The sequence below is a fragment of the Morchella sextelata genome (assembly GCF_020137385.1).
Source record: "Morchella sextelata strain SCLS chromosome Unknown scls_12, whole genome shotgun sequence".
Taxonomy (NCBI): domain Eukaryota; kingdom Fungi; phylum Ascomycota; class Pezizomycetes; order Pezizales; family Morchellaceae; genus Morchella; species Morchella sextelata.
The window spans coordinates 1,744,868-1,766,038 of NW_025408627.1; the positions used below are offsets into that span (position 1 = coordinate 1,744,868).

The following is a 21,171-nucleotide window of genomic DNA, read 5'->3' on the forward strand; positions in this document are numbered from 1 at the left end:
ATGAATTATCACCCGATTCATGCACGCTTACCACATTTAGCACAGTGGTGTGAGATTAGCCGATAACCAGGAAAGCTTAGGGATTAGAGTAAACCAAGTGGTGATCATGCATATATACGCACAGTTGGAAGGGTGTCAGCCTTATGACTGCACGTGGTAACAGACTTGGTAGCTATAGGTGGCAGTTAGCAAATAGGGTAGCTGCATAGTATGGGTCAGGCGGGGGGTGCATCATGGAATATCACTCGACCGTCACATGTCATGAGTTCGCACCTTTTTTCTTTTTTCTTTAATTCATGAGTTCGCACTTGTATGTGATGTCACATCTAGCGAGGCCAGCGCTGTGGGGGGGAGGGAGGGAGGGAAACGGACTGCGTTCTGACTTCCTGCGGAGTGTTGTCTCGAACCAGACCCTAATTGTCTGAATGTTAAACTTGCCGATTTATCGAAGCTACGCTGAGGTGAAGAAACTGGGTCTCGTGCAAGAGAATGGCGAGCACTGCTGCAACACTAAGCTTAGAGGGGTAAACAAGGGATTGATCAACACAAGTTTGGGCATGGTTAGCTGTTATTCGAATTGCACTTCATCCGTCATGCATGGCAGAGGGTTATTATGCAGAGTCTTAACGTCTCGCGAGTGAGCTCAAGTACTCGAGAAACGCTCAAAACGATTCCGTCCCGATCGTGCATAGTACCCAAAAGAAGTAAATTGCTAAAATATCTGAATATCCGCCCTATACCAAGCCACAACATATCCTAGCTCCACCACTCTATCGATTCCTTTCCCAGTCTGTTTCTCGACCTCACACATCCTCCCCCCGCCCCCCCCCCCCCCGCTTCAAATATCAGTCGGGTGATCGTCCACCACCACCTTCGTCTTCCCCTCGATCGCGCTCTAGTCCAATGCCTGCCCGGGCCTGCGCTTCACCTGTCGCTTGACGCTCCAATTGGATGCTTCTGCCTTCTGGGCGGCGATCCGTTGGGCGCTTTTCTTTGCGGCGTCGTTCTGCTGCTTGTTGGGCATGGGCTTCTGGCTTGGGTTTCCTTTGGAGGGGACAGGCTGCTTGTTGCTTGGGCAGAGGATGGTGTCTCTGGGCGAGTGCGGAGGGTGCTCGGTCTAGAGGTGTCAAGTTAGCATCATGTGGCGGGAGTGGCGGGCTTTCGGAAAGGGAGGGAGAATAAAGGAGCCAGATATAACCTACCACGCCGTAGAACTTAAACACCTTCGGGTTCTCGCCCGAAACAGAGTAAATCACCCTAAACGGGCCCTGCTTCCCCGCCGGCGCCTGCACCCCCGCGGTCTGCCGCACCCCGCACACCACGTCAGTACACAACCCAAGTCACACCTCGGCCGGGGGAAAACAGAGAGGAAGGAGAAAAAAGAAGAAACACTCACCACCGCCGGCGGATCCCCACTCGGCATGATCGGAAACTCGTACAGCTCGCCCGGCGCACCGGCGATCATCGGCCCGCGCGGCAACCAGTCCGCGCGGTTCTCGTTCTTGAACGTGCGCGGGTACTTGTTGAAACCGAACTGTAAGGCCTGGCCATTAACCGCCACCGCTGCGGCCTTTTCGAGGGTGTTGCGAATCATGGCGTCGGTGAAGTGGAGGGAGCCCGGGTGCTTGACGGCGTCGGTGGGCAGTGCCATGGGGCGGGGGGTGAAGTTGTCGGCGGGGGGAGTGTGGCCGCACCATGCCTGCGAGACTCGGGGGACCTCGATGGTGTATTTGGGGGCAGACCTGGAGGAGTCTTGGGGCCTGGTGTTGGCGGAGCCGATGCTGGAGAGGAGGGGGGTGTTGGCGCGTTTGGAGAGGACGAGGGCGCTGGAGGGGTCGAGGAGGAGGAGGAGGGTGGGGAGGAGAGAGAGGAATGAGGAGGAGGATGTGGTGAACTTCATGGCTTGGGAAATGAGTGTTGGTAAGATAAAATGATATAGTAACCGGTACTTGATAATGAAATAAGGGAATGAATGTGTGGTGATCAGGTGTGTAGAAAAAAGAAAGAAAAAAAAAGAGTGTATATATCAGAGCCTGCTGATGATGATAATGAATGAGAAGAGAATACTTAGCTGCCTGCAGAATAGATGGAGGAATAGGGATGGTCGAGCGGTATATATCATGATTGAGATTGAGGGTGTACAAAATGTCAAGGTGGGTGCAATTTGATGACGTGACAAGGCACTTGTATTTATTAATATTATGGCGGATGATTTTTATTTTATTTTCCACTTTGGCTCTCTATTTATAGTTGTGAAACCTTTCCATCATATCAGAATACTAGAGAGAGTTCCGGAAAGTGAAATTATGCAGCTCTTTTGCGAAATATCCGGAAAATCAAACTGCATGAAAGGAAATTTATAAAGGAATAAAGAAAAATAAAATACATAAAGAATTTCCGGAAGGAAATAACGAATTTCCCGAAAGAAAATGAACAATGGAACTTTTCATTGACGGGAAAACAGACTTATTACGTGTAGTCAGCTTTTAGTCTTCCCGAATCCTGTTCCAGCACATAAGACCCCCGAAAAGCTCTCAGCCTCCACCAGCACAGCGCAAATACGCTATGCAGATGTCCCTGGCGCACGTCCGGCCGGATTGTCTCCTGACATGATGGCCACCACCTGGCTGAGGGGATTGGTTACAGCCGTTTTGTGCTTTGAAGAGGACTACGACAGCTTCGCCGTGTAGTATAAACCTGAGGATGTCTGCATGAGGGAGTGTATTAGCATGTATATATATAGAAGGGGGAAGTTTAAAACATCGATCCCGTTAATGAGAAGTATCAGTTGAAACGGCGGATCGAGTATTACAAGATTGAAACATGCACCATGTAGTTCCCGGATCCCGGGGATAAGTTGGGTGAATCAATCGCGGAAAGGAGGTACATGTGCTGTTACCATTAACCGTACGAATATATGCGGTTTTATTAGAAGGGCTTCATGGTATTATAATTAGATGAGGTCTAGGAAAATCAAGGAAAGCTAGATGTTTTCACAAAGCAGAACCACATGTAAATACAAGTTGAATGCATTGAATCAATTGGGGAACGGTTAAGAATGGACATAAACTACACCATATGCGTAGATACGTAGATCTATGCATGATCGATGTAGTACATACTTGTAGCTGTTTTTCTATCACATTGAGCGTATCGTGAGACTTTACCAATATACCCATTGCTTATATGAATACACCCTCGTGCGTAGATAATGATATGAATGTGCATCTATGTCTATATATGGCCCTAGTGGCCGTCCCGGCCAGGCGGAGAGTAGCAGATGGTGTAGAAAGGCACAAGAGCGACACAGAGAATTAATATCGGGCCCTTAATTATTATGAAACCTTCAAGTCATTATGAGAGTATGTATATATATATATATATACACATATAGTATGGACGCATATGGATTATATTACTTCAGCTCTCCAATTAAACGTTCATCAGCCACCGTATAGATAATCTACATGTAAAATAGCCACATGCACATCATACATGTACCACAACAGGCGCCGGATGCGTGTCGTCGTTTGATCAAGCTTTCGATCGGTGTCGAGGTAGACGCTGCAGGGGACATAGGTCTATGTAAAATTAATCTAATCATGTGCGCGCGTACCATGTTGCGACGCACCGAGATCGGATACTGAACAACGGTACGGGAGGGAGCAGCCTAACGCAGTGAAACATGGGTGCTGGGTCGAAGCTGCGTCTTCTTGGTGTATCCCTGCTTGTAGATACTGTGGTACACGTGCGCTCGTCCGGCTGACACGTAGTACTCTAGGGGTAGTATACATGTAAGTATGGATATCTACTTCATGTATCTACTATAAGAATATATACGGCTTCATGCGTGTTGGCCAATACGATATGGTTTTAGTGCTTGCCGGATGGAAGGGCGGCCGATGGGAATTATTTTTGGCTCGCTTCACACAGAGCATTATATCAACTATCGTGATGAATGTTACATGTACGGGGGATATGTGGGAATGTGATTTTACGCCATGGAAGTTTACACATACATACACACATACTTGTATATGGAATGCTCTTGCTCCATATGGGTTTACATACATACAGCCATATATACATATATACACCGCCATCACATCACCGATCGCGGGCCGGTGAGTGCACCGTCTTCCTTCAGAGTGTGTATATAGCTACAATGCGCATACATGGCCCCACTCTTTGAATACCTGCCGGACGAGCCGTGGCGGCCGAGGTATGTAGTAGAAAGTATATTCTTCACAGTATACAGATCAATGCTTCGAGACCACGGTGTCAGCACCCGCAAGTAGAAGTTTTATCCCCATCCATCCAGGTCCGCCCATGTCTGAGCTTGCTCATCAGGTAGAAGGCGGGTGCCCCGGCGTAGTGATGAGGCGTTAGGCCGTTGTGGCTGTGGAGACAGCAGTTGTTTTTTTCTTCCGTTCTAGATCTCGCTCCGTCCTTCAGCTGAGTTGGCCAGCAAGTCTTTGGCTGACGTTAGCCGTTTTGTCGTTGACAGAGTGGATGTCGCTAGCAAGAGCGGGAAGACTCGATGGGAGAATGAACGAATAGGGAGTAGCAGAGATTGCAATGTATCTATTGTGCTGTGTACACTTAATGGGACCAGGCCTGCCACTGGTAGCGTGGTATATGTATACAAGTACATGTATTGTGGGGCCGAACCCTAATCCTTAGTGGCTTGACACAGGCAATGATCGAAGGGCCTGTTTTTGATCATGTCAGGGTTAGGGCTACCAGGGATATGAATAAGCGCGGGGGATGTCGATTGGTGGTGAGGTTAGGGTTTCTATGATATGTGAGAGTGCTGCCTCGTATGGAATGCAGTAGAGTGAGGAGTGAGGGGGACAGCTGCAATGATAGATGGGAATATATATGTACATGTATCTAAAATCAAGCCCTACACAAGAGTTTGTTACCACCTGCGCTAGAGACGGTGTTTACTCCGCAGAATTACTACTGTTACAATGATCATGCATGTGTATGTTGCACTGAGTTTGTCTCAGCCCCAATTGCAAATATATCCACTCATTGGATCGGTCCTGCTTGCCGCCTTCACTCCCGGCCCTGGCCAAGGCAAAAGCGCCAACCACGCATAGACGCAATGCATATGGGAATCTCATAGATCTAACTGGCCGCCGGACTGGGCTGGTTTCGGCTGTATACGTATGTACATAGCTGACTCGACGTATGTACCTGCTAGCCACATAGCTCTCTCTCATCACGTCTCATATCATCAGTACAGTGCAGTGCAGTGTCTACATCAATCAACAACCACTCTCGCTCTCCGCTACAAACCTCCTAGATAGTTCCATGAAGCTTGCGCAAACCGCAGATGGATTCGCTTATACGTAACTTTTCCATCGCATCTTCCGCAACAGACCACACGAAATCAAGCTCCCTCGACCCCTCCATCGAGCGCAGAAGGCGGGAGTATGTCAGCTCAGGCGCCCCCCTAGTGAGCAAGAGTACCACTTCCCACCCCGTGTCGTGGAGCACGGACGACCAGGAGAGCACCCTTTCACGCCTCATCGAGCACATGGTCCGGAACAAGATTGATGGCCCGCACCAGCAGCGCGGTATCCATTTCAATGGACGGCACTTGGGCTCCGGTGCGCAGTTCAGCGTCTATGGCCACAAGCACGGCACCCTCGACTCTTTCCCGCCGTTTGATCAGCCGTTCATGGGCGCACCGGCGAATAAGCGGTCTTCTAGCCGGAATCAGGTCATTGTGGCCATAAAGCGCCCGGTGTTCAAGCTGGGCTGGGGGAAGGATGCATATGCAGATCAGGAGGGGCAGGCGCGGAGGGTCGGCTTCGGAACGCCGAGTCAGCTCTATGCTCTAGAGCTTGAGATTCTGACTCTCTGCAACGAGTCCATACGTAACCACCGTAATATCGTCAGGCTGCTTGCGTGGGGGATAGAACATTCTTTGAATCACTATGAGAATGTGGAGCCGCTTAATATCTTTCTCGTTTTGGAGCATGGGAACTGTTCCTTGAGCGACTTTCTGGCAAAGGATAACTATAACCTTAAGGGGGCCATTCCATGGCAGGTGTTGCGGGAACTTGCCCTCGACATCACTCGAGGGCTCTCGGCGCTTCATTCATCCAGCGTGATCCATGGCGATCTTAAACCTGACAATATCCTCGTATTCCCCGACGATGTTGGCCCTTTCTTCTGCATCGCAAAGCTCTCCGACTTTGGGCTGTCAGTGACGGATCGGACGGAAAAGGTATTCAATATCGGGACCCCCGGATGGCAGGCCCCCGAGCTCCCGAGCGACGAGGGCATCACTGCCGACATGCTGGTCAAGTGTGACTATTTCTCCCTGGGTATGGTGGTTTTCAGTACGATCTTCAATTTTGGCGTACTACCGAGAGGACCAGGCCCTCATGGGAGATTCACCTTTGAGCTGGCTAAACGCTCACTATCCCGGCCAAGAATCCCGAGAACGGCAATCGATCGCTTCTCCGTCGTTTTGGAATCTTTACTGCAATCAAAACCGTCGGATCGACCGTCAGATCTGGAGAAGATCTGTGACTTGCTGAGGCATGTGGAGGAGTCGGTTTTCGACAAGAGGGGCTTTTGGTATATATATACCTTTGATAACTCTGGATACGGCTAGGTCTTGGAGGGAGGTTATATTTACTAATTGAGATATATAGGATAAATGGTCGGTTTAACGATAACACCCCGTGGGGAGAGCTACACGGGTTGGGGGGCTTTACCATGATGCTCGGAGGTGCCTCTACCCAAGATGGATTCGCACTTCCGCCGCAGTACGAACCAATAAACGAGAAGTATCCAATTTTCCCCGGTTGGCAACGAATCCACAGATTTCTCAACCAGTGCCCACGACACGCTTATGACCGAATAGTGGGACTATACATGGGTAGAATCGATGAGTTTACCAACAATCGCAGTCAAGAAGAACACCTGAAGGGAGAAATCGTGGGGGATGATTTGACGGGGGCTCAGCTCTTGGGACTATGCTTCACCGACAGGATAATACTTCAGCGTCGGAAACGGGGGTCATGTGCGGCCATTGCCGCCGTCAAAGGTTACCTTCCTGCTCAGGCGGTGGCCTCAGCAATACTAGATGGCACGCGTAGCAAGTTGCTCAAGTTGGTACGGATCAACGATCGCAAGTGGCAATGGAATGCGGTGTCTACCGGCTATCTTCTCGCATGGAAACTGGCTTCTGAGAGCCCCGATGAGCACGAGTCCGCGCTTCGGCATTTTCGAAGCTCTGGGGGGTATAACACGCATTACATCTCTCCTGACTCTCATGGAAAGGTGAGAGCAGTCTACAGTTCCTCGGGTCTTCTTGATGATCCTTTGGCTTGGTTGTCGGCGCATCATCCCCTGCATCACGCCGCCATTCTGGACGATGCTATCAAAATCGAAAGTCTACTAGTTCAGGACCACCCAGTCGATTCAAACACCGGAATTGGTGATACCGCTCTTCATATGGCCTGTATGGCCGGTGCCTATAAAGCTGTTTGTTGCCTGATCAAGCATGGGGCCGATCCAACTATCAAGAGCGAACGGTTTGGAACTGTACCCCTCCACTGGCTATTCGTATTCGAAAAAGCTCATATTCAAAATACCGCTACACTCCTCGCAGTAAACAAATCGGTTTTGGGCCAATTGTCAGGCGCAAATGTCGAAGCGTTTCACTATCCGTTCGCCTGGCCAGTGGGAACACCGTTGGGATGGGCTGTATTATCGAATAATACAGAGGCAATACAGGTATTATTGGATCTCGGTTCAACACTGGAATCGATCCAAGACTTCTTCCCAGGTCGCCCTGATTGGTTGAGCATGGATTACAGACCAGGCCAAGTTTCTAGAAATGATGGGGGAAGGCCTTCCGGGCCTGCGCTATACAGTGCCTACAGAAAGACTTGGAGTGGGTGGGTTTACTCTCCCATGGAGAAGTATCGTTCGCCCGTGGTTCAGAGTAGCTGTCCTTCATATCAACAGCAGCTAGGGCGGTTACCAGCCACGCGAGCTGTAGCCCCGCGGGCCGGAGAACAGGATATCTCCTCCTCATCAGGCGTACATGGAGGGCACCTTCATGCCGCAGTTAGAGAAAACGACCCCGAGGCCGTGAAGAAGCTGATAGCGATGGGTGCGGACGTCAATGAAGTCTTGAAACGCCACGGAAGCCCTTTGATCAACGCAATCGACGAACGCAATCCCGACATCGTCCAGATTCTCCTGGACGGTGGAGCTCGGCTTGAATTACCAGGGGATTCTGGGGGTGACATGCCCTTGCTTTACGCGGTAAAGACTGGAAATATAGGAATTGTTAAAATCCTCCTCGACGGTGGGGCCGACGTGGATACAGAGAGCGAGGGTGAAGAAAGCCGCCGAATCGCCCTTGCCGAGGCAGTGGTAAAAGGTCACTTTGAGATAGCAAAGTTGCTAGTTGAACACGGGGCCAATCCTCTGAAACAGGTCGAGGGGCATGAGGTCTGCCTCGAAGCTGCGGTATATGCTAATGCTGCTGAGTTTGTTGACTTGTTCCTCAAAATGGGCGCAAATCCGAATACCTCTGGGAAAAGGCTTCATGTTGGAAACTCGCTGATGTACGCTGCCCATTACGCCAATACGAAAATCCTCATGTCCCTGCTGGCCAGCGGCGCAAATCCGAATATTCGAGAGGGGCCGTATTTGACGGCGCTTCAAGCAGCTATAGATCCCGAGATGCACCGAATGTGGAGAGGGCAAAGAAAGACGGTTCAAATCCTATTGGAGAAGGGAGCGGATGTGACTGTGTCCGGTGGGGAATACGGTAGTGTCTTACAGGCGGCGGCCTGCACGATGGATACTGCACTGGTTAAATGTCTCCTCGACGCTGGAGCTCCTGTGAACATTGGTGGGGGGCCTCACGGAAGCGCTCTACAGGCAGCTGTAGCATGGAATGATGATCTTGATATGATCCGACTATTGCTAGACCGTGGAGCAAGCCCGAATTTCACGGGAGATTCGGGCAGCCAAAAACAAAGTGCGTTATCTTTAGCAGTAAAGAAAGGGAACGAAGAACAGGTCGAGCTATTATTGAGAAAAGGGGCCCTTCCCCAGCTTGAGGAACACTCGGGTAAAGCCAATAGTGGTGGGGTTACCGCTCTAAACTCTGCGGGCACGACGGAACAAAGCAGGATCGGCCAGATGCTTCGTGATTGGGGTGAGCGAGACAACACCGAGCTAGATCAATGGAATTCGAGGATTGTTCACGTTTCTCATCCAAACCTTACGGATGCTCGGTCGCTCTTGGTACAGCGATTTCAGATGTCAAGGAGATATCGACCACCCGGTGCCGAATCATTGGCTGAGATGGTTAACAAGATTCTAGATTACGCAGAGTACTGGCCGGCAACACTCACGGAGAAACACAAAAGAACACCGGTATCAGGAAAGGTAGCCGGGTCTCCTTATCTTCAGGTCGGTATTGAGCCTTGGCCGGGAATGGAGATGAAGGTCCAGCGTGTCGTGTTTAGAATCAAATCCCACAACAACGTGCCTTGGTGGCTGCCGGTGGTGGATCCTGAGAAGCTCGACGAAGGGAAATATCCATGGCTTGAAGTTGGAGTGCGATCTGAAGGTTTAGGCTCTCTCGGCCCCCATCCTCATCATATAGTACCTGCCACGGGGATGTTCTGTGGCCGCCTAACTGAACGCACCAAGTGCATTATCTGGGACCCAAGTAGCACCATCCCGGCAGTCTCTGACCTTATCGGCAACCTCAGGCCAGGAGATGTCTTGGATATATATGTGAAGTCGAAAGAGGACGCTTCACATGTTATATACGTCGACTCTGCGCAGGTGGTCGTCTATTATGACGACAAATCTACCCCCATCCCGGAGTAAGCCTTCCTGATGTCATGGAATATGGAACGTTTGAGTATACTAACCTTTAACTAGATTGTCTATGACTGTCGAAGAAAACGAAAGCGAAGGAGATGACGACACGGCACCAGCCCAGCCGTCGCCACCGACCACACAAGATATCACAGAGAAGCCAGATCCGAATAGCATGGAAACAGAAACTACGGAGAATTCAAATTGGAAGGGACAGATCAAAAAGGAGGAAGGGAAGGGAGTGCTGAGAAGAGTAGGCGGTCTTCTTACTTGTTGTTTCAGGTGAAATTATGAAATCAAAGTTATATAGGGGTCATATCAGTTTTAGGGTTGCATATGAGTGGGGACTAGCCTATCATTTTTCTTTCAATCTTTCATATTTGTGGTCTTATGGTGCCGATAGTACATGAGCAATAAGCCAGGGTGGAAGGCGGGTTAAGTTTGATATTTTTTATTTTTTTGTTTAACTCATTAATTGTATGGTTAAGTTTGACACATGAGCATTAGAAATTTTTGCAAATTAACTTTTAAAGAAGAATTGTTGCTCAATCCATCGTTTGAGACCTACTTTTTTGTTACATTCCGCAGTAAGGAAAACATGCTCTTACATGTCAGTATATGTAGTACCACTGATAACATATAGATCCTGTCAATCTCCAGGGGATTTAATTCTACCTCGAACCCCAACCACCTCAGAACCCCATTTCACACTTTAGCACACCCTTGGGCTAGATAAATCATAGGTTCACCCGTCCTTTCTCCAAGACATCAATCACATTCTGCTTAAACGCGGTCATCAGCCTTGTCTGTTTCACATCATCCCCTTCCACCCTCGAAGCTCCCTCTAGGCAGAACAACACGGCATCCATATATTTCTGACCCATGTAATGACCCAGCCTTGTGCGCGCATTCTTCATCAACGTCGCCCTAATCGCGTCTGGCGTCTGCCGCACATCCGAGAACCACTCACGCACTAACGACCACAGCCCAATCTGCAGGAGCAGAACGCCGAAGGAATAGATGTCATGGTTCTTGTTGAAGCCCTCTGACGGATCGCCCTGCCGCGCGGGGTGGCGGTAGACCTTCGTGTTGAAGTCCACAGTGGTATAGGCCTCATTTGACCCATCCCTCGAGGGCCTTGCATACTCGAACCCCCCAAGACGGGCCAGCGAGAAGTCCCACTGCGTCTGGCTGGAGCGACGAAGGAGATAAATATTGTCACTGCTGATCCCTTTGTGAACCCAATCGACGAGGTGCCACTCCAGGAGCGCGTACCCAATCGTATAGGCGATATCAAACCGTTGTCCAAGGGTCGGACGGGCCTCAGCTTTAAGTGAGCTGATTGCGGATTGTAGGGTCATGGGCGTTTCGTCGTAGCCAGTTGGGATCTGGAATGCGAGGCCGTATCGTGACTTGTCAGGCTCATGGAACCAGCCTATACAGTGGAGGCTGGTCGGAAGATTGGACGGCGCGTATGGGGTAGCTCTGTTATCATCCGCGTCTGTGGATACGCCGAGGAGCTGGGATAAGAAGCTAATCCGTGATTGTGTGATATCAAGATTCATCTTGGCATTGCCGAATTCCGGGTACTGTTTGTATTCGACCAAGCATTTCTGCATGTTCAGTGTACCGCAGGCATATCTGGCTTGTCCCTTTTGCGAGGAGGAAGCGGAGATAGAGGTAGACGTTGTCGATGGTGTCGATTTCGAGCGACTCAGGACGATCTCCTTGGGGTCAATGATATTGGCTTGGTGTCCCCGACTCGGGTCCAGAATCAACAACCGCCGCGAGGTGAGGCTCGAGAAGCCCAAGGCCTGGGCATCACCGCTGTCCACGAGCTCGTCGGTCTGTACAACGTCACCGGATAAGTAGAAAAGAAATGCCATCTTCATAATGTCCACCAGCTTGTCCGTCCATTGCTTGTGCTCGTCGGCGATGCTTTCCAACTTCTGGCGATCAAAAAGCGCCCACTCGAGCTGTGTCCTCTTTCGTGCGAAGCGGCTTCGAAACCCTCTGCGATTTTTCGAAGCCATGGCTGAGCTAATCGCACTCCCGCCAGTGTTCCCCGGCCGCAACAGCACAGCTGTGGTCGCCTCGGCTCGCAGCTTCTCTCGGTCCGCTCCGCCATGACGCTTCCACCAGGGGGATCCGGTTCTGCTCTTTCTGTGACTCTCGCTATATTTCTCGGACACGACCTGGTAGGCCACCACCACCTTTTTCAGCTGCTGCAGGATCTGGCTGATCTGCACGACCACACTGTCTTCAAGCTTATATATGATCTTGCCCTGGATGAAGCGCTTCCCGAAGGTCTGGAGGATTGTGTGGTGGTAGGTGAACTTGATCTCGAGCTCGCCAAAGTCCTGCTCGTGGTTCCTGGCGTCGATGATGGTTTGGGTGATGAAGACGCAGACATTGAATACCTCGTGGTAGACTGCGATAGTGAGGCCAGCTATATCCATCTCAGACCTCTCTCTTTAACTTCTCGAATTTTGAAGGCCTGGGTGCGCGCGCGGCACGTGTAATTCTCAGCTGAGGATATATTATGGGGTTAAACTCGTACTCCTTTAGCTTGATTAATATTGAAGGAATAGCTATATATATAGCGCGCAGGGCGACATTAATTAGGCAGCCTTGCTGTATCGCCAGCAATACACACACACTAGCAGTCACGTGGAATATTGTACTTCTGGACGCTCTGTGAGACTCCAGATCAAATCCATCCATTCATGTAGGTGTTTCCCCATAAAGCGCTCGGCCTGTCGTCCTTGCATGCCAAGGCGGCGATACATGTATGTAGTTATTTATGCACCTGTAATATTACGGTCCGGCCCGTCCGGGTGGCATACTCTAGTCCTATCAAGTAAGCTTATCGATAAGGATCAGTCCGTCAATACCCCGTGAACGGCAGTACTAGAAAGATCCTAGATATTCCCACATCTCACCGAATCTATAGATCCGGCCTACAAGTGACGGGGAGTGTTTTTGAGACATCTCGGCATTGAGAGCCCGACCCTCATGGTGATCATAGCCGTATCTCGGAAAACTGCTATTGGTTGATTTTTCATTAAATTCTTAGGCGATCAGTATAAAGGGCCGTCGAATTGGAGCAACGGAGCCCATAATTAAGTCCAGCTAGTCGGGTGATGTTTCATGAGCAAGTTTTACCACAGCGATGTGTGCACGCCCTTCAAGGACGTTTAAGGCAGGAGAAACCCCACTCACGAGCAGTGAAGTATGGGGTACACCACTCATGCCTGCCGACGGCCAAAGATGTGGTAGGTATTACAACTACTGTCCATTTTTAATGCGGCTGGGTTGTTGCATGGGGCAAGCAAGTATTATAGCTGGCCACTGTTAGAGATGCCTTTTGCCTTCATGGCTCTGAGATGTTCAAGGAGCTTGCAGGATTAGAGTTGGTATAATGGTTTTATATCTCGTCTGTATCATTGATATATCCGTCACCCTATGAAGAATTGGTGGGCTTGCCTGGGCATACGATACAAATGCTACTACACCCTCCGTGGTACTCTATCTCTGACACAACAATGCATCTCTCCGGCCATCATCCATCCTTATAAAACCTCCAACGTTTAGAGAAGAACATTCATTGTTAGGGGCATCCCCTTAAAATACTATCCCTAAGATACCTCCCGAAAGGCTCTCTGGCTATCTAAATCGGACAACAACAGGTCCTGTGGTAGTCAAGCACCGCCCTCCATCAAATTCCCATAAATCAATACCCCCGTGCTCTCCCTGCAATGTCCAAAACATACTGGCTCGAACGCCGTGTTCCACCTACCGATCCCTGCGACCGGAAACCAGGGCATGCATCTCCTTAGCTCGCTCAGGTGCAAATCCTTCCCCGCAAGCTTAAGTTCGAGTCCTGGCTTGACCCACTACCCTTCCATCAGCAGAGATCTAACCAACCAAACCACCGACCACTCCCTATCACAGTCCCACACGGCATGGAGCAAAGGAAAAAAAAAAAAAAAATAAGGAGCAACATACCTCCGCTTTCATCCACTCTTGCTGATCTTCCTGGACGACCACCGAGACAAAGTCTAGGCGCTGCTTAGCCACAACTTGATCGAGCGCCCATGCTGTCGCGGCGATCTTGTCTTCCGGGATGTCTTGGACGAGTGGTGGGTCGAAGTGATATGGGTGCGAGACGAGGGGGAAGAGGTGGTAGATGCTGTCGTACTCACTGCTTTCGGGGGAGTCGTGGAGTTTGAGGTAAAGGTGGCGGAGGGCTGAGAATAAGGGGAGGGAGTCGATGGTAGAGGCCTAGGAGGTTTGGGGGGGGGGGGGGGGGTTAGCTTGGGTTTTACATAGCCAGGGGTTGGAGTAGGCAGATATGGTGCTGTTTGTTATCGATGGGATGGTCCAGTGAGGATGCGGGGATTAGCTGTAGGGAATTCTTTTCGTCTGGTTGATGCTGAGGGATATAATGTCCTCGTGAACAGAGCTCACATATCTGTTCGCTGCGAAGTAGTGCACTTACAAAAACATGCATATCCACAGACAGGTATAGATCTTCTATCCCGGTACACCCCCGGGCCACAACCTCCAAGTCCTCCCCCTTCATTGCCATCTCACATCCCCCCCACATCCTCTGAAAACTACCTCCCAGATCCAAGCTCACCGCCTTGAGGCCCTTACACCTCCTCGCCATCACCTCCGCCACTGCTGCCGTCATCCCTGTACTTTCCTCATCGTCTATCCATACCACATGCAGTTCCTCTAGCGCCACCGTACACATCTCCAGGACTGCCACTAGCACCCCCGGAAGCATCTGAACACTCAGTTTTCTCAACATCGACAAACCCCCCCCTTCCTTCAGTGAATCCGACACCACGCTTGTCACCCTCCGACCAACCAGCTGCAGAATCTCTAACCTCCCAAAATCCACCGAGCCCTGCAAAGCCCTCAGTACCGAGGGATCATACGACAGCAATCTTAGGCACCGCAGCTTTGGTAGCTTTGGTAGCGCTGCAGTGTATGTATACGGCAGCCCATTCTTCTTGAAGCTCATTGATAGCTCTACTAAGGTTGCCGCATATGTTCCAAGAAAGGATCTGAGTTTTGGGGGGCAGGTGTCGACCTCACTTAGCGTAAGACTTCGGAGCCTCCAGCTAGAGCGCTCGATAGAAATGTCGCCCAGTAGATTGCAGTCGAACTTGCATGTTAGAGATGTTAGCGGCAGGGCGTTGATTGACGCAACGAGCCCCCACGGGCAGGGTTTGGGGGTATAGACAAGGGTCTTCAGTGCGGTAAGTTGGTTGAAGATACTAATGAGTGCATTTGAAGGGAACGAGGGGTTATAACCCTCCGGCGTTGGGCTCGAGCTCCTGCCCTGATTGCGCGGGAGTACGAGTAGGGTGTGGAGTGCGGTAGGGCGGACGAAGGAGGGCGGCGGGTGATGCGGGTAGAGGTTGGAGCGGTAGTCCCTGCTTTCGGCGGACCTAGTGTAGAGGTTCCGGTTGATATACAGGATATGGGAGTCGTAGAGACAAGGGATGGTGAGCTTGTAGAGTGCGCGGCAGGTGAGGAGGAGAGATAGCAGTGTTTTGGTATTGTTCGGGTTGATAGGGAAGACGGCCTAAGACGTTGTTGACAGGTAGATCAGTGCTTAGAGAATATCCATGATACATTTCTGCAGGTCGTGGGGTGCGTTCTAGATTGCAAAACGCCCAGTAGGAGCACATACGAATTCGACACATTTCTCAACCAGTTCTGTAGGAAGCTGAAGAAGCATCACGAAAGATATATCTCTTGAAGTCTTGCAGTTACGTTTAATTGCTTGTTATAAACCAGTTCAGGCAATGTAGTGAGGGGTCTCTTGTAGGTCTGTTGATTTATATAGCGGAGCGATGTACCTACATATGATGTAGTTCGTTGAGTCACTCTTCGTGCTGGGCCACAAAGCTGCATGTACGATGTATGTACGGGGGTTATGGGTTAGTCTGAAGAACCCTTTTTTGGCGTATGATTGGTTGAAGCTGCAGAAAGTGATACTTGGCGCCAGAAAAAGTACTTGAATAGGCTGCGCCCCATCTTTTGCAACGCAACCTCCGAGACCGCAATTTGAGTGCTGTTTGCACCCAGCTTCATCAGAAAACACTCCCCACAAGGGCTTATGAGCTCAGAATATTGTCTAGGGGAAGCTGGGAGCCAGCGCTATTCTGCAGTTATTTTTTTGTATTTTTAGCAAAATATTTAGATTTTTGAGTGAATATATATGAAAGTTCTTCAGACTTTTTTCCCCCCATACAAATTTGGTGCGCTAAGGCCAGTGTGATTGATGATAATTGGTTGCTCTCTATAAAATCCCTGCATTTTCAACCAATGAAGCAGAGTTCTTCAGACTAAAGGTGAACACCCGGTACATGTACGCCAAACCGCGGTAATCTGACTTCTGGCGATCAACTTCCTATCGGGTACAAGTAATTACATATTTAGCCTTAAACTCGTAGCCGCCAAGACCACAAGGATACATGTGTCCTCCCTCTTACAGGAATTTGAATTTGGTGTCTTAATGTTTACATACTCCAGCTGCAAAACCTCTCTAACGGCGTGGGGACAACTACATGTACTTACATGTAATCATGAAATCCTACGAACGCTGAGGAAACCCCTAAACCCAGTCAATGTTCACCTAACCCTGACCCTGACCCTGCAGAAACAATCGATTAAACGAACCTCTTCAAAGTCTACAGAATTCCAAACTCCCTTACACCCGCTCTGTTGAGCTTAGTTTCCTGCCCGATCTTGCCGGAGGCGTAACGATTTTGACTCGAACCTAAGCTCAGGAATTACGGTCCAAGAAGGTAAAACATGCCACCCGATCATTACCCCGCCAAGAGCCGCTAGGGGTTAGGGCTGGCTATGCGAAAATTCTGGCCCGCCTCATGCTAATGGGTGTTGGTATCTTGCAGTTATCGATTAATCCGCAACCCAGAGCTTGACACTTTTATTGTCGGGGGTTGGGAGGGTTAAGACGCGGTAATGAATTGAACCCTCAAGCGCCAGAACTAGATGAGTCTGTCGGGAAAATATGAGTGGTTGACCTTTTCCAAATACCGGCCAGGCCGGGGGAAGCTGCATATCTGAGGATCGTTCAGTAGGAGCTTGGTATGGCTTGGAAAAATGCCCATGCGGCCCTTGAGATTTGGCGGTAAAGGTATGGGAGAAATTGTCACTAAGTGGATAAAGATGGTTTGGCGCGTTGGTATGGGTGCGGTGCCTTTATACTAGTGACGTTTCGCATACTCTACAGATAGTTGTCTAGATACAGGCTCTTTACGACAAGACGTCTCCTGTGACTCGAACAGGTGCTCAAAAGTGTGATATTAAACTCCAGGAACTGCGCAACAGGCACATGGTCATTATCAATAGGATACAATATGTCTGCCTACAAGGAGCGGCGGATAATAAATGTGAGCTCGAACCTTTGTACCAAATTCACACCCTCTCCATCTACCCCCTACTACTTGGTCCTCCTCTTCCTTCCTCTTCGCCAACCTGACCGCCTTCATCATCTCCAGGACCCTCCCTGCCGGTGCCTTGACCTCCGCATCCCTCCCCTCATCGTTCATCACCTTCCTGACGGTCCACTCATACTCCTTCCAGCGCTTTGTCAACGCCGGGCCGTGTTCGTGGTCCCCGTCGGGGTTCCACTGGCCGCCCCTCTCCCACAGCAGCTCGCCGCAGACGGCAAACACCTGCTCAAAGGCAAGCATCCCCGCGTCCGGGTTGTGTCTCGGGCCCGACTCGCCCCAGAGGACGCCCTCGGACACCTGGGTGAGTACCTTGCTGAGGTCCACGGTCCCGGCCTTCTCGAGGAGCGCGCAGAAGCGGCAGTAGCTTGCCCAGAAGGCGCGCTTCTGGGCGGGGGTGCCGTCGAACGGCTTGGGCTCTGCTAGGAAGCAGTACATGTGTCCCTCCACGGCCATGTCGCAGGGAGTGTCGAGCTCGCAGGGGCCGCCTATATATGGTTGGTGGAGGTGGTGTCAGTATCACGCATCTTGAACTCTACAGCTTGGGGGTGGTGGGGGGGGGGGGGGGACAAACCTCTAGCGTCGTCCATCATGAACCACATGAGGTTCACAATCTGCGGGGCGGCAGCCTCCTCGTAGCCGTTGTTGGTGAGCTCGCTCAGGAAGCAGGGGATAAACTCGGCTAGCTTGTTCTGTGTCTCTGAGTGCTCGGCAGCGCAGTCGACGAGGGGTTCCCAGACGCAGTGGACAATGTCCTCGACGGGTACGACATTTACGTCTGGGGGGTTACTGAGATGGCCAAAGTGTGCTTTGAGGAGGTTAAAGATCTCGAACGCGAGCGAGTGGGCGCTGGTATTGTTTTGGGTAACGTAATTATGTGAGGTAGATCAGAGTGCAGTATAGCACTTAAGCGAGGGAAAGATCAAAAGTAAGGAAGAGAGATAGAATAGGTATATGTTATACCGTGCATGTATGTAGCTCCCTGGGTTCCGTGGGGCGGGTTATATACATGCATGATCTCAATACATGCATGTTATACCGTGCATATCTTCTAATATGTACTGGAATATAATTCTTCTGAGATTGCTGCAATCTGATTGGTTGATAGTGACAGGGATATTTAGTAAGCACGACACATCAAATTCATATCTTTGGTGCAGTTACCCTGCCCGATTTTGTTCAGTTACCCTGCCTATTTTGAGATGGTTACTCTACCCGATTAGTACGGTTACCCTGCCTGCTCTGAGCCGTTACCCTACCTTTTTTGTGCATTACCCTACCTTTTTTGGGCGTTACCCTGCCTGCTCAGGGCCGGTACCCTGCCTATTTTCCTGCCAAGCCCACACCCTAACCTTGACCTTACCCATGAGACCAGCCCAACCAACGGAACCCTTTATGATTAAATAATAAATATAGCTATTTAGTAGTCAAATGTGAGTAAAATAGGCGAGTGAGACGAACAGTAGTTGGCGGGGGGTACGAAGAGGGAGAGGGAAGACCAGTAAGAGGGGGAGAGGAGGTGCCAGTGCGGTGGAGGAACGGTGAAGGGAGCTGAAATATATCAGAGCTGGCACTGGAGCCGGTACTGGAGCTGGCAATGGAGCTGGCATCGGAGCTGGCATATAGTGGAGCGGGCACCGGAAGGGGCATTGGAGCCGGCATTGGAGCTGGCACAGGAGCTGGCATCGAGGTGAACGCTGGAGTAGTCATTCGAGCAGTCACCGGAGCGGACTCAAGAGCGGGAACACGAGCAGGAACACGAGCGGGAACAGGGGTGGGCACAAGAGCGGGCACCGGAGCGGGTACTGGAGCTGCCACCGGAGCGGGTATCAGAGCTGGCACTGGAGCTGGAAGCGAAGCGGGCACTGGAGCTTGCAGAGAAGCGGGCACTGGAGCTTGCAGAGAAGCGGGCACTGGAGCTGGCATGTATCTGAGCTGGCACTGGTGTAACGGAGCCATTTCAACTGTGTGGTGTATGAGTACACACAGGGCCCGGTTACATGCTGAGAGTTATTGTTAGAAGCCAGTTGCACGGTGATATGCAAGTACCGGCAGTGTGGTTAGCTACCAGCTGTCAGAGTAACTACATTCCGGGCGCTAGGAAGAGGATCTATTCATGGGAGCAATGACTGACGAGTCTATGCCTCGCCAGTGACTAGAAGACCGGCCAGAATGAAGCTCTGATTGTCCGGTGATCCTCTAGATCCTCTGAGCATTGTAAGTTCGCCGAAGGGCAGGGACTATGCTAGGGAAGTCTCCAATAAGCGAAAGCTCTACAGCAATGATTAAGCTTACACCTGAGCGGCAGCTCATTCATGCAGGTCCTCGGTTGTGTGGCAATCAAGGCTGCAGGTGTTACAAAGGCTTTGACTAAGGGTGGTTGCCTTGGGTATCGGAAACACCTGCTGACGCTTAGAGGAAAGCGGGGTAGCGGTGGCATTGTTTCCGGTACTGAGGGAAGGCCCACCGGAACTTAGTAAGGAGTTAGGAGCAGAGAATAGAAGCCTTCGGAGTATAAGTACTCAGGTTCATTCCCGCCCTTCAGTCCTGTTCTCTCCAGTCTTCATCAGAAAGAAAAAACCAAGTTCTTATCGGTAGCAGAGCCCTTAAAGATTATTGAGTTCTAGCGATAGTATCTTTGAATAATCTGCAACCTGATTGTCTATCTTGCACGGCTGTCTCTATTCTACTCTATTCTATTTCTCTTAGAAGAGACCCCCGTTACAACTGGGACCGGCATCTAATGGAGCTGACACTGGAGCGGGCATTAGAGATGGCATTCGGGCGGCCTCGGTTAGAGCTGGCATATATTTGAGCTGACACCGAAGCTGACACTGGGGCTGACCTTGATTTTAGCTCGCATCGGAGCAGGCATTAGAGCTGGCACTGGACCTGGCATTGAAAATCGGAAATAGATCTTCAGAGCAAGATTTAGGCATTTATGCGACATGGCCGGGAAAACAGACCATGAGACAGCTAAGACAAAATCAACTAATTACTGGAGGTGCCTAGATACTACACATAGGTGGGAGAGAAGGGGACCTCGCGGTCGCGAGGTGGCGCACCCCTAGTATGTATGTATCGATCGATGTCACGCAGTGTGCAGTGTGCAGTGTGCAGTGTGCAGTGTGCAGCCCTCCCTCCGATTCCTCTACTCTAAAAGTACTGCATGTACCACATGTACCGCATATACTCTACATCGGCTGCCATCCCTAACCCTGCCAACCCTGATCACTTGGCTACAGCGGCTCATAACTACCAAAGTGCAATTAAGGATTTCGGTGGCAACGAGACAACGATAACCTAACAACCCGCCCACACAAAAAAAAAAAAAGTCTGCCGGTGATTCAATTGTGGACATATTAAATATCTTTAGTTAAATACAAATAAAAAATTATTACTCCCAATCTGAATCTTCCTCTTGACTTAGTTCATTATCGGTTATGTCTGGTAAATTTTCATCAGAGAATTCTGCAACCAAGTGTGCTGCGCCCCGTCCCCTGATAGAAGACACCTCCCGCGGTTTTAACAACAATAAAAGTACGGGATTTTGATTTCCCTTCTGAATGCGTTTTCCTAGATAGGCTTTAAGGGAGGTATAAATAATAAAATGAGTCTTTTTACCATCAGGTATGCTGTCCTCATACTGTACCCCATTGGCAGGTAGATCTCCTTACAAAAGCATACGGGTGCAGTAGTCCATTGTTGAATTGTGGATATAGGAATCATGATCTTATGTGTTTCCATCAGTAAAAGTTAGGCAAACAAAAAATTTTAAGTATCAGGAAACATACATACC

At 50.2% G+C, this 21,171-nt stretch overlaps 5 protein-coding genes across 5 annotated transcripts; 1 reads left to right on the plus strand and 4 right to left on the minus strand.

Moving 5' to 3' along the window:
* Positions 1-895: 895 nt before the first annotated feature.
* On the minus strand, positions 896-1,900 carry H6S33_002354 (uncharacterized protein; the record flags this gene model as incomplete). The annotated part of the gene is made up of 3 exons (XM_044833733.1): positions 896-1,117; positions 1,203-1,301; positions 1,397-1,900. The coding sequence occupies 3 exons, from the start codon at positions 1,898-1,900 to the stop codon at positions 896-898; spliced, it is 825 nt and encodes a 274-aa protein (XP_044693497.1).
* A 3,441-nt stretch (positions 1,901-5,341) lies between these two features.
* On the plus strand, positions 5,342-10,162 carry H6S33_002355 (uncharacterized protein; the record flags this gene model as incomplete). The annotated part of the gene is made up of 4 exons (XM_044833734.1): positions 5,342-6,597; positions 6,675-6,826; positions 6,887-9,881; positions 9,940-10,162. The coding sequence occupies 4 exons, from the start codon at positions 5,342-5,344 to the stop codon at positions 10,160-10,162; spliced, it is 4,626 nt and encodes a 1,541-aa protein (XP_044693498.1).
* A 451-nt stretch (positions 10,163-10,613) lies between these two features.
* On the minus strand, positions 10,614-12,335 carry H6S33_002356 (uncharacterized protein; the record flags this gene model as incomplete). Its single annotated transcript, XM_044833735.1, has 1 exon — positions 10,614-12,335. One exon carries the CDS (start codon positions 12,333-12,335, stop codon positions 10,614-10,616), a length of 1,722 nt encoding a protein of 573 aa, XP_044693499.1.
* Positions 12,336-13,577: 1,242 nt separating this feature from the next.
* H6S33_002357 (uncharacterized protein) lies at positions 13,578-15,631 on the minus strand (the record flags this gene model as incomplete). The annotated part of the gene is made up of 4 exons (XM_044833736.1): positions 13,578-13,772; positions 13,885-14,160; positions 14,378-15,475; positions 15,584-15,631. 4 exons carry the CDS (start codon positions 15,629-15,631, stop codon positions 13,578-13,580), a joined length of 1,617 nt encoding a protein of 538 aa, XP_044693500.1.
* Positions 15,632-16,489: 858 nt separating this feature from the next.
* On the minus strand, positions 16,490-19,331 carry H6S33_002358 (uncharacterized protein; the record flags this gene model as incomplete). Its single annotated transcript, XM_044833737.1, has 7 exons — positions 16,490-16,510; positions 16,576-16,617; positions 17,180-17,239; positions 17,325-17,860; positions 17,947-18,221; positions 18,669-18,763; positions 18,834-19,331. The coding sequence occupies 7 exons, from the start codon at positions 19,329-19,331 to the stop codon at positions 16,490-16,492; spliced, it is 1,527 nt and encodes a 508-aa protein (XP_044693501.1).
* Between the last annotated feature and the right edge of the window lie 1,840 nt (positions 19,332-21,171).